Here is a 13,960-nt window from a genome sequence, read left to right as displayed (position 1 = left end):
CCGAGCATAGCAAGAGTGCGCATCCCTAGCGAAGGAAGTACAAGGTCCTCTTTATTAGTAATTACCACCCACTATTAAAAGACCAACTAGTTAAAAATCTATCGAACTACGTACACTACAACTTCACCAGCAAATCTTATATCAAGGTTGTTGGATATGATATAATTAGAACTGACTACCTCTCGGGCAGAGCTCATGGTGGCGCTATTTTAATTAAACTATTTTAATTAAACACGTCCTAAAATTTTAAATTATGGACAGCATTAGAGATAATGCTTTGCAGGCTGCCACGGTCAAGATCAAACGTATGCATGCGGACGTATCTGTAACAGCAATTTATCTTCCCCCAAAATTTTCTCTCAAAGAAGCAGATTTAAAGAAATTTTTTCAATGCTAAGCACCCCTGGTGGAGCTCCAGATTGACAAAACCAGACCTAATAGACACTTCGTAGCATACTTTGGAATCCCACAATCATACATGCGAATAATGGAAAGAAAATTCTCCATTAATAGTGACATACAGCACAGTAGCTCATATATTGACAAAACCATACAGAGTAATTTCTGCAAATACTGATATCAATGCGTTTAAAAGCTACCTGGAAACTGCTATCAGTCTGGATATCTCGCTAAAATCAGGAGAGGAGATAGACCATGCTGTTGAGCTTCTCACAAACAAGATCCCTAAAGCAAGCTACATATGTACGAAGCTTCCAGCCAGAAACTCACAAATAAATCAGCTCTATCTCTCAGCTGAAATCTGACAACAAATACAACACAACAGAAATCTGCGTAAAAGATGGCAAGAAACTCTATACCCTGCCGACAAAAGATCGTATAACAAGGCTGCATTTGATCTTAACAAACTACTGTCAGCTTTAAGAAAAAACAGTAGAAACACAGTAGTCCGAAACTGTAATGGCGAATGGTGTAGATCTGATGACGAACATGATAAGCTACTCCTGCACTCTATATTTAAGCCAAATGATATCGATAACCCGCAAACAGAAAGGGAAGTTGATAACTTTCTCGAGTCACCCTGCCAAATGAGCTTACCCATTCTTACCCATGGCTTGCACCTCGATCGCAGACTAACGTGGAAAACCACGTAAAAGCAAAGGGCCAGAAACTAAATTTAAAAAGTTTGAAGATGACTTGCTTGCTTCGCCGAATATCTGCAACCACTCTGGAAAATAAAGTCCGTTTATACAAAGCTATACTAAAGCCCGTGTGGACTTATGGCATACAGCTCTGTAGTACAGCCAGCAACTCAAATATTGAGATTCTACAACGCTACCAATCAAAAATATTAAGACAAATTGTTAATGCTCCATTTTATATCTCAAATGGAAGTATCCATAAAGACTTAGGAATCCCTTATGTTAAGGAAGAAATAGCAAATAGTAAAAAATATGTGGACACACTAAGAAGCCATGAAAATAACTTAGCCTTAAGTTTGGCAAATAATAATAATAACGTCAGAACGTCGATCTCCCTGACAGGCATTAAGTATTAAAACGTGTTATGCATAGAGTATGTAGTAGGGCTTAATGGATAACTACTGCCTGTTTTAATTTAAGATTAATTATAAAATCTACTTATTGTCAAACTTGCTTATGGCAAATTGTAAATAAAAAAAGAAGAAAAAAAAAGGGATTTTATTTAGATCTTAGCACTCTATATGCTTTGTTTACCCTGTGTTGGACTGAAAGTGTATAGAAAGTTTATATATCTTTATTAAACCCGTTACTCGTAGATTTAAATTTCGGAGACATAAACGCAACGCAAGTTTGTTTTGATATGTTACCACGCCCACTCCAATGCTCACAAAATGTCCAAAACTTGTTGCGTGATATTTTTATTTGTTTTTTAATCTTGTAAATTTTAAAACATGATTACTTGAAACTCAGAAAACTCAGAAAAAATGTTAAAAATAAAAACATCAACTTGGCTTAAAACAGATACAAACGAGATTTTAATTATTTCCAATGTTCCAAGCGAAGTCACAAAAGTTCCAATCTTTCAAGTAGTCCCGTACCCAGATGAACATAATAATATTCTAACTGAGCAAATATTCGATAAGTTCTATATTTTCAATAATCAAGTATACCATAAGGAAAAAGAGCTAGTAATATATGACAAATCCATAGTTGTTTAAACAAGAAGAAATTCAGTGTAAATACACTAACCCTCATAAAAATGTTCTGATCAATTACATAGAACCGAATATACCAATTACACGGAATCTACCAGAAACAACTATGAATCAAGATTGCACTAACAACAAAATTGTAATATCAGGAAATAATATTGTAAGGATTAAAAATTGTACAATCCAAATTGATGATTTCATAATTTCAAACAATCTAGCAGATTTTACACAAACAATTTACATTACTAATAATGTTACAAAATTAGAACCCATAGAGTATTTACAAACCCAGGAAATAATAAAAATACTACAATGTATTCCAAATAATATGTGTGACAACTTTTGTAATTGCAACTATAAGCCTAGTTCTGTACTGATAAAATATTGTAAGCCAAAAGAAGAACATCCGCACCCAGTAACTATTGATAATATTCAAGCAGAAAACAATTTAATTCAATCACATAATGTTATGTTGTACCCAAATTGTCCAAATTTAGTGACCTGAGGACAGGCCAAAAACAAAGGTTGGGGGAGTGACATATCCATAAGTCCCTTAGACTTAAGCACATGCCTACTTATTTACACACACAACTACACCTCACAATTGTAAATCAGCATACCCCATATTACCCTTTATGTACTCTGCCCCTAGATAAGAATAAAACTGTCAGCAGAATCCCAGCACCAAGACCAAGCGGAAAAACCCCAAGTAATACGAATAGAGGATGTTATTTAAATAAATCACCCATTGGAAGACTAAACATTATTTGCCTAATTGTCAAGTTCCCACGTTCAAAGTTCGGACGCGCAAACTCGAAAACAAAAGTTTTAAATTTCAAATAAACAAAATCTTAAGAATCTAAGAGCACTTGTATCCAAGAGCGAATGCACTTCTCCAAGAGAAATGCAGATAACTCCATAGCTCTCTCTCCCTAATCTTAAAATCCAAAGTCCATATTTGAAAACCTCGAACCCGAGGCTTGAACGTTATCAATCTAGATCAACAAGATGAGTTCAGTTTGAGACTTAAATTAAGAAGGTCGGTGTTCTCCAAAAATAAAGTGTTGTAATTATTCAGTTAATAAAAATTACCAACATAATATATAATTATATATATTGTACAAAAATTTAATAAAATGAATTTAAAAAAACGAGCAATTTATATCGAAAAGCAATAGTTAGAAAACTATCTTAGTTGGGGAACATGGAAATATTTTAATGTTTAACATTTATTATTTCAAGTCGACTCGAAGGTCATGTAAATATACGACCACATTACAATTGTAATGTCCTCCCCGTGATGTTCTCTGGGTACCAAAAATTACATATATTACAGATAATTAATAATAAAAATCTTTATATGTAAACGGTAGCTAATTCTAGCGCCGATTTTAACTAAAAAATATTAAAACAACTTAAAAAAATTAATAGTCACGGCATCAATTTTTAAATAATATATTTTTAGCTTATATTACAACGAAATTGACCAAAAAATTAATCAAATTCGTTTCTAAGATCAAAATTGATTTCGGACCGAAAATCGTCTTCTAGCACAACTACGCACAAATGCACACTTTTTTGTTTACTGTTTTCACTCACACAAGCAAGTGAATTCTATTTTTAGATTTTTATGCTCTCAATTTTACGCGAGCGGGAAGATTATGTTTAGTTTTTGTGCGATTCCCTGAATAGGTTTTTGATTTCCGTTGATTCGGCAGTCAGCAGTCCTTACAGCAAGCATAGATGTAAGCTTGATTGTACAACGATCGGGCTATGTTTCGGCCATATTCCCAATTAACTGCTCGAGAGGAGGACCTTCCCCTTCGGCTCTGTGAACCGAAGCTTTTGGAGCCCTGGACAATGAGATGTCATGAACGCATTCCTCTTGTGCGATTTGTTTTAATCTGCTGTTGTACCTAGCCAATTACATAAATAATCTATCTGGAAGTTTTCGTACAATAATATCTTTTACATTACTATTCATGGCATTCGTGTATATTTGATTGTTTAATTGATCTAAGGCAAATTTGTTGACAATTACAAAACATTTCTGTTCAATTTCTTCGATGAACTTACGCACTGATCCTGTGAATGTGGTATTGTAGAGTCGTCTTAGTAACTATTCTAACGGTGTTTGGGTCTTGAATTCGGATATTAATACTTCCTTCAGCTCAATCCAAGTCCTTGCCGCACTTAGATGGGACACCCATTGGGTATCGCCGCTAATCTGCATTTCTAGAGCACTATAGAATACATGGGTCTGGCGGATATCCGTCGTTGGGTACAGCTGCAATATGAACTCAATCCTTTTAATGAACGAGACCAATTCTTGTATCACTCCAGTGAATAGAGGCACTTGCCTAATTTGACCTAGTGCTTGGTTGAGGTGATTCTCCGACAGTAACTACACTTGTCGCACTGTTCCATTTCACACAGGGATGTGATTTTTTGTTGTTGTTGTTGTTGTTTAACTTAGTAAGCGCACTTTGCACTGGGGTTTCAAGTTTTGTCACTCCACGTAGCGGTCACGCTTGTTTGATTTGCGGGCTACACTTAGGTCCAACATTGGGCTTCAGTTGCTCATTAGTGGTTTTGAACTTGCACTTCTAATAGCGGTAACACCTTTATGATGGGCTACCAGGCTGAACTGATTTTAAAATTTTTTTAAGCGAATAAGTCACTTCTCGTAACACTTTTTTGCTACGAAGTTGAAGTTTTTAAATCACACACGAAGATTCTTTTGCGGGAAGATTCACTAGGACCACCGACTGCGCCTATAACTACGCCCTTTTAAGAGAGTTGCGCAAGGAAAATTACTAGGCAGGGATTTGTGCTGCGTTAGCAATTTGGTTGCTTAGCTGGAATAACGAATTTGGTATCGGCGGATGTTTGGTATTGCGGATGGTTAGTTTCGGCTTTTATATTCAGAATGGGGCGCGGAGTGCATTGTTCAGCTGTAGAACGAGATATTATAAAAAAACCAAACAAAAGTAGGAAAAACAATAAGGGAAATTGCTGAACTAATGCACTGCTCTGCAAAAAAAGTGTTTTCCGCGATTCATTATAAAGATACGAAGGAGAAACGGGACAGGAAGCGAGCCACATCCCAAAAGTTCGACTACCTTTTGATTCGAACATCCAAAAAAAATTCTTTTATGTCGTGGACAGACCTGAAAAATACTTTCCAGACATCAGTGTCAAGTCGAACAATATGAAATCGACTAATTGAAAAGGATTTGAAAGCACAAATGTAAATTTTTATTGACTTTTCAAAAAACTTTATATTTTAATTTTGAATATATCTGGTAAATTTCTTTAAATTTGACAAAAAAAAAATGTTTTCCACGCCCACTAACGCCTAAGACTGCCATGCCCACACTTTTATATATATAATTGATTGATAAAGATAGTCAAATATCTCCATTCCGCCTTTTTGTCTTTTGAATTTCGCGGCTATGTACAAAGCGCTACAGAGCTCGTATATGGCAATAGCTGGAAGTTGAAGTTTTTAAATCATACACGAAGATTCTTTTGCGGGAAGATTCACTAGGACCACAGACTGCGCCAATAACTACGCCCTTTTAAGGGAGTTGCGCATGGAAAATTACTAGGCAGGGATTTGTGCTGCGTTAGTAATTTGGTTGCTTAGCTGGAATAACGAATTTGGTATCGGCGGATGTTTGGTATTACGGATGTTTAGCTCATAATAAGTGATTTTGTAAAAAAAATGGTTAGATTCGGCTTTTATATTCAGAATGGGGCGCGGAGTGCATTGTTCAGCTGTAGAACGAGATATTATAAAAAAACCAAACAAAAGTTGGAAAAACAATAAGGGAAATTGCTGAACTAATGCTCTGCTCTGCAAAAAAAGTGTTTTCCGCGATTCATTATAAAGATACGAAGGAGAAACGGGACAGGAAGCGAGCCACATCCCAAAAGTTCGACGACCTTTTGATTCAAACATCCAAAAAAAATTCTTTTATGTCGTGGACAGACCTGAAAAATACTTTCCAGACATCAGTGTCAAGTCGAACAATATGAAATCGACTAATTGAAAAGGATTTGAAAGCACAAATGTAAATTTTTATTGACTTTTCAAAAAACTTTATATTTTAATTTTGAATATATCTGGTAAATTTCTTTAAATTTGATAAAAAAAAAATGTTTTCCACGCCCACTAACGCCTAAAACTGCCATGCCCACACTTTTATATATATAATTGATTGATAAAGATTGTCAAATATCTCCATTCCGCCTTTTTGTCTTTTGAATTTCGCGGCTATGTACAAAGCGCTACAGAGCTCTTATATGGCAATAGCTGGAAGTTGAAGTTTTTAAATCATACACGAAGATTCTTTTGCGGGAAGATTCAATAGGACCACAGACTGCGCCAATAACTACGCCCTTTTAAGGGAGTTGCGCATGGAAAATTACTAGGCAGGGATTTGTGCTGCGTTAGCAATTTGGTTGCTTAGCTGGAATAACGAATTTGGTATCGGCGGATTTTTGGTATTACGGATGTTTAGCTCATAATAAGTGATTTTGTAAAAAAAATGGTTAGTTTCGGCTTTTATATTCAGAATGGGGCGCGGAGTGCATTGTTCAGATGTAGAACAAGATATAATAAAAAAACCAAACAAAAGTAGGAAAAACAATAAGGGAAATTGCTGAACTAATGCACTGCTCTGCAAAAAAAGTGTTTTCCGCGATTCATTATAAAGATACGAAGGAGAAAGGGGCAGGAAGCGAGCCACATCCCAAAAGTTCGACGACCTTTTGATTCAAACATCCAAAAAAAATTCTTTTATGTCGTGGACAGACCTGAAAAATACTTTCCAGACATCAGTGTCAAGTCGAACAATATGAAATCGACTAATTGAAAAGGATTTGAAAGCACAAATGTAAATTTTTATTGACTTTTCAAAAAACTTTATATTTTATATTTGAATATATCTGGTAAACTTTTATATATATAATTTATTGATAAAGATTGTCAAATATATCCCTTCCGCCTTTTTGTCTTTTGAATTTCGCGGCTATGTACAAAGCGCTACAGAGCTCGTATCTGGCAATACTATACATAATATGAAAGGTCTTGACATAACCTACAAAACGACGCTATTATTAATCAATATACATGATTAGTTTGGATATTGCGTTACAGTTACAGTTATAGACGTGTAAACATGGAGTTCACTAACGCCGAAATTCGCGCTATTTTAAAGTTTTCCTTCGTTAAAGGCAAATCCGCTAGAGAAACGTTCCGTGAGATTAATGGTGTTTTGGGGGATGGTACTCTATCACTTTGAACCGCGGAGGAATGGTTTCGACGATTCAGAGCCGGTGAAAACGACACCATGGAAGCATCATCATGGAAAGAAAGACCTGTGACGACAAATACCGATCAAATCATGGAATACATCGAGTTAGACCGGCATGTGTCATATCGTGACATCGCCCAGGAGATGGGAGTTAGTCACCAAACCATTTTAAACCATCTGCAGAAGGCTGGATACAAAAAAAAGCTTGATGTTTGGGTGCCGCATGTTTTGACGCAAAAAAACCTTCTGGACCGAATCAACGCCTGCGATATGCTGCTGAAACGGAACGAACTCGACCCATTCTTGAAGCGTATGGTGAAAAAATGGATCACATACGACAATATCAAGCGAAAACGGTCGTGGTCGAAGGCCGGTGAATCGTCCCAAACAGTGGCCAAGCCGGGATTGACGGCCAGGAAGGTTTTGCTGTGTGTTTGGTGGGATTGGAAGGGAATCATCCACTATGAGCTGCTCCCATATGGCCAGACGCTTAATTCTACCATCTACTGCGAACAACTGGACCGCTTGAAGCAGGCGATCGACCAGAAGCGTCCAGAATTGGCCAACAGGAAGGGTGTAGTGTTCCACCAGGACAACGCCAGACCACACACTTCGTTGATGACTCGTCAGAAGCTAAGGGAGCTCGGATGGGAGGTTTTATTGCATCCACCATATAGCCCGGACATAGCGCCAAGTGATTAACACCTGTTCCTGTCCATGGCGAATGCCCTTGGTGGTGTAAAGTTGAACTCAAAAGAGGCTTGTGAAAAGTGGCTGTCCGAGTTCTTCGCAAATAAGGAGGGGGGCTTCTACGAGGGAGGTATATGAAGTTGCCGTCTAGATGGAAACAGATTATCGAACAAAACGGCGCATATTTGAACTAAATCCGATCACTGTAATGTTATAAAGCATTGAATAAAGAGCAAAAAAAAACGGAAGGGAGATATTTGCCAACCTATTATTGATCGATGACTTTCCTCGAGAATGTCCTCTATTGTTATAGAAGAAAACATTGTTCGAGTTGCCGGTCATTTCCGTACAGCAGTGTATGTATTTTTCTATTACACTATTCATAGTGCTGAAGTTACCTGCTTCTAGAATTGTCTTGAGCTTATCATGATCGCAATTCTTTATCATCGCAGTGATCGCTTCTTTCGTCGCGAACTTATCTGCGTTGTTTGTGTCTAGTCCGTCATCTACGTAGGCTGCCTCAAGCGATCTACGTAGATTTTCAATTTCTGTGGTATACCGCGCTGCAGTTTTACCACTACCACGTTGTTGTGTATTTAGCTTTAATGACATCAGGTGATTCGCCTTTAACTGATGCCTTTAATACACTTATGATTCCAATAATGGTCCTTTCATTTTCAACTTTGTATGACAAAGGTCCAATTATTTTTGTCTTAATGATTTCAACGGCTAACATCTCCTGATCTCCTTTCGTCAAAAAACTGTTTAGGTTGACTTTCTTGCCATCGAACTCGGGTATCGCGGACGAAATTTGTCGCATGTATTCCCTTGAAGTTGCGGCTGAGTCAGTCATACTGTGTTCTAAGTCTGTGTTTGTAAGCTCTGAACTTTCTTCTTCTCCTATTTCTGGCAATTTAATTGTTGCCGGTATTGTAAGATCATGTAGGTCTTCATCCTTAATTTCCTGTTCAGAGTCCTCTTCTTTATTATATTGATCGGAGTCTTCCGATACTTCTGTATTGTCACCTGTTTCAATTTCAACTGATGAGTTGAATATTGTAGGGACAGTCAGATTTAAATTATGCCTTTTCCTTACTAGTAACAAGTTTTCTCTAAACTTGTTTAAAAATTTTAACGCTTGCGTTAAATGTATAGTTAATCTATCTTTATTTATATTTAGTAATTGGCGTGCTTCATTTAAGCATTCTACCAATATTTGTGCGTGCCTATTGAGAGTACTTTGTTGTATCTCTCTATTTTGGCTTACGCACTTATAAGATTTATCAAAGACTATTTTTATCCCTTTGAAATAAAAACGATGTAAACACGGGCTATATAAGCCTCGATACCGGCATCGCAAAAACTACGTATCCCTAATTCAGAGCTTATAGGAAATCGTCCTTTTAAATCATCAACATAAATCATGGCGCTGAAATATCGGTAGGTCATATATTGATATCATCTATAGATAACTAGTGGAGCAGTTATCAGAATATCGATTAAGGAGTATCCTGAAGAGGTATCCATCAACAAGATAATAGATTAGCAACAGCAAGACAACAAGAGCCATAACCTTATTGTCAAATTTGATAGACAGCCACGACCGCGTCAGTTCTACCTTTGTGCGAGATTCAGCAAGTGTTTTCAATTTATATGAATGGTAACGCGATTCTGCTGGACACGATATATTGATAATATATTCGATAACTCTAGGACTCTCATCGGATTTTCCAACAGCCAATATAGATTTTACGATAAACGATCAATTACTTACTTAATATGAAACAATATCATATCAAAACATTACCCTAAAAATAGTATTACTACCAAGACCTCTTTAAATACTGCACGTCGTTTACGTAATGCTATTAGATAGAGTCTTGATATTTGTCATAAAGATGGGTGGTGGATTAATCGTCTTCAGTTTCTCCTTCCCTGGGTTCTCCTGTTTACGTATTCTGGCGGAGGAATTTTTAACTAAAAGGATAATGTCGACACCTATGTCGATACTGGTCCTCGTTATCGGAACCAGACACAGCCACCAGCGGATTTAGCCGACGACTGGTAACACCAGTCAGCTGATTTGCTGATTACGAATATTAGCTTTTCACTTTTGCAAATAAATATTAATGCAATTGGCATCTCAAAAAGACGTCGCATATACTTGCGTTCGTATATCGCACGTACGGTAGGAGTTCAGGTTATACTTTATGGCTATATACTTTATACTTTAGGCTACATTTGACCGGTCTTTCTCTGGTGGTTATGAACGTGACTTTTTACTATTTTGATCGACCTTGCCTAGTCGACTAAACATCTTTATTCCAGGAAGGTTTCTAAGAAAATAAGATAAGATAAGATAGATAAGATAGTTTAAAATCATTATAGATCTAACTATAACTTGCATGACCCCTACAGAGTTTTATGTTCTAACTAGAATAGACGTTATCCTCTTATCTCTAATTTTGACTCTCTGCCGTAATCACAGTATTCCGTATACGAAATAATAAATAGGTCGATAAGGTGGTGGGTGAGTGCCCATTATTTCTAGCCGTCCCTTTAATTACACTTTTCAGCTTAACCCCAGACCTATGGAAGCCATTTTATTAGTGGATTTTACCATGTGGGACAAGAATATACATCTCCGTCAGTTTATATGATATATGTTTAAATGTATAATCCAGATTTAAATGCAAATACCATAGTAGACAAAAATGAATATATTAGTTTGGCAAATATCTCCCTTCCGCCTTTTTGTCTTTTGAATTTCGCGGCTATGTACAAAGCGCTACAGAGCTATACTATACATAATTTGAAAGGTCTTGACATAACCTACAAAACGACGCTATGCATGCTATGATTAGTTTGGATATTGCGTTCAACAGTTATAGACGTGTAAACATGGAGTTCACTAACGCCGAAATTCGCGCTTTTTTTAAGTTTTCCTTCGTTAAAGGCAAATCCGCCAGAGAAACGTTCCGTGAGATTAATGGTGTTTTGGGGGATGGTACTCTATCACTTCGAACCGCGGAGGAATGGTTTCGACGATTCAGAGCCGGTGAAAACGACACCATGGATAAGCCAGCCGGCGGAAGACCTCTGACGACAAATACCGATCAAATCATGGAATACATCGAGTTAGACCGGCATGTGGCATCTCGTGATATCGCCCAGGAGATGGGAGTTAGTCACCAAACCATTTTAAACCATCTGCAGAAGGCTGGATACAAAAAAAAGCTTGATGTTTGGGTGCCGCATGATTTGACGCAAAAAAACCTTCTGGACCGAATCAACGCCTGCGATATGCTGCTGAAACGGAACGAACTCGACCCATTCTTGAAGCGGATGGTGACTGGCGACGAAAAATGGATCACATACGACAATATCAAGCGAAAACGGTCGTGGTTGAAGGCCGGTGAATCGTCCCAAACAGTGGCCAAGCCGGGATTGACGGCCAGGAAGGTTTTGCTGTGTGTTTGGTGGGATTGGAAGGGAATCATCCACTATGAGCTGCTCCCATATGGCCAGACGCTTAATTCTACCATCTACTGCGAACAACTGGACCGCTTGAAGCAGGCGATCGACCAGAAGCGTCCAGAATTGGCCAACAGGAAGGGTGTAGTGTTCCACCAGGACAACGCCAGACCACACACTTCGTTGATGACTCGTCAGAAGCTAAGGGAGCTCGGATGGGAGGTTTTATTGCATCCACCATATAGCCCGGACATAGCGCCAAGTGATTAACACCTGTTCCTGTCCATGGCGAATGCCCTTGGTGGTGTAAAGTTGAACTCAAAAGAGGCTTGTGAAAAGTGGCTGTCCGAGTTCTTCGCAAATAAGGAGGGGGGCTTCTACGAGGGAGGTATTATGAAGTTGTCATCTAGATGGAAACAGATTATCGAACAAAACGGCGCATATTTGAACTAAATCCGATCACTGTAACACTTTTTATAAGGCATTGAATAAAGAGCAAAAAAGCGGAAGGGAGATATTTTCCAACCTATTATATTATTATATATTATTATTATTCTAAGAATAAGAACTATTAAGAAAAATGGGAAGATAAATTAAGGATGCGAAGATTATTGAAGCTTATTGAATACAAAATAATGAATAAAAAAGCAGAAATTTTCAACCCCATGCTGACACATATTATTATTTTGTGAAATCCCGTTGACCATGGCAGCGTGAAAAAAAGCTCCTAATGACATCCTGGGGTGTATACTGCGAAATTCCCTCTCAATCCTTATTTAACACATAATTAGCTGATCTTACTTATATTTATAAATTGGCTCGTTCGTATATTGCATCTATCTTGTTGCGCATCGAGCCGTTCAGTGAAAAGTAGATTTTACAAATATTGAAGAAACAGACTAAGGAGTTTACCTTGGTAATAAAATGAACTGCGGACAAGACATTTAAAAGAATAAATCCGTCAATTACAAAAACTTACTATATGCGCTCCACTTAATGGAATCGAGTAAAGGCTTCATTTGCTCCTCGATCAAAATCATTTCCGCTGCAATTAATCGTTTTTCGGTGGGGTGTGCACGCTCGAATGTGTCATTATACCACTCTGCAATCCGCATGAGCTTAATACGAGCTTGCTGTACGATAATAAATATTAAATTAAATACAATTATTTTTTAAAGTTTAAATTACCCAAAGCTCGTCTTCCCGACTAAAGAATTTTGTCAAGTTACTGGAAACATCACAGCCAAGAAGTCGGACAACTTTAATATCTTTTAGAGCAAATATAAGTCGCTCAGTAAAGTTAACCCTTAGTTTATTTGTCTCATCTTTTTCAAGCAGAGTTAGAATGATATCTTGCTGAATGCCCTGCCAACACTCAATAGTCCATTTGTCTAATAATATTTTCGTAAAGTCATCTATTTCTTGTACCATAAGGTTAAAAATCTCAGAAACGTAACCTCCGCGTTCGTTGTCAAAAAGTCTATAAAAAAAAAATTTTTCAATTCGTACATGTATTATTATTCTCTACATACGGATATTCATAAAGTTCGTGCTCCTTGTGCAAACCAATGATACGATGCCTAAGTTTTTTAAGAAACGAAATAGCACCGGAAACCTTTGGAAAGCAATCATCCGTTGGAAGCTCCTAAGTAAATCCACAACATAAAGAATAATAATTTTTAAAATTACTTCGTACTCACACTTAATCCAAACATCATAAAACCGTTCTTGAAGCTGTTAAATTCTTTTTTAACACACATGATCTCTTCCTCGAAATCATCTACAATAACATGCATCAGGGGTTCAACGTGTTTTCTGATAATAGGTCGAAGAAGTAATGAGCCTGCCAAAAGCAAATCATGTGTGTCTTCAAGAGCTTTTTCAAACTGAAATGATACCATGCGCTCCATTACATCAGTCTTAGCTTTAAAGCTTAAACGGTCTCTTTGGAACTGAGAATTTTCTGCATCCGGGTCAATGGGGTTGTACTGAATGTTTGTCCATTCACGATATATGCTGTTGTATTCTTCAAGAATTTTCTCAAGAGCGGAAGTTACCTGCCTGCCCTTAAGCCCCCCCATTACAATTTTTTCCAATTTTTGAAAATCGCGGCCAGTATTAAATAGATCCTTTAGCTCTTCCATTCGGACCAAAAATTTATCTAATCGACCGAATATTTCATCGGGATGCCAGGTCCAATCCTGAGAGTTAAATGTTGTACCTATTTTAAATTTCTTAAGAGAGTTTCGGCATTCATTGTATATATATCTAAATTACTATATAAATCAATACCTTTCTTTTAATTGAGTTGAAATATTGATAC

The 13,960-nt window shown here is 37.2% G+C and overlaps 1 protein-coding gene across 2 annotated transcripts in view; it reads right to left on the bottom strand.

Moving 5' to 3' along the window:
* Positions 1-13,960, bottom strand: part of LOC26526662 (dynein beta chain, ciliary) — a 505,182-nt gene that overhangs the window by 356,104 nt on the left and 135,118 nt on the right. For both annotated transcript variants that reach the window (XM_026979208.1, XM_026979207.1), the window contains exons 7-10: positions 13,338-13,905; positions 13,170-13,282; positions 12,826-13,117; positions 12,617-12,770 (exon numbers count right to left, since the gene is read on the bottom strand). In XM_026979208.1, coding sequence (XP_026835009.1) covers positions 12,617-12,770; positions 12,826-13,117; positions 13,170-13,282; positions 13,338-13,905 — 1,127 coding nt within the window. The remainder of the gene's footprint in view (positions 1-12,616; positions 12,771-12,825; positions 13,118-13,169; positions 13,283-13,337; positions 13,906-13,960) is intronic.

This window comes from Drosophila erecta, unplaced genomic scaffold (genome assembly GCF_003286155.1).
Source record: "Drosophila erecta strain 14021-0224.00,06,07 unplaced genomic scaffold, DereRS2 tig00000055-arrow-pilon, whole genome shotgun sequence".
Lineage (NCBI taxonomy): Eukaryota > Metazoa > Arthropoda > Insecta > Diptera > Drosophilidae > Drosophila > Drosophila erecta.
The sequence above is the reverse complement of the archived record's forward strand: the minus strand, read 5'-3'. Positions and strand labels throughout refer to the sequence as shown.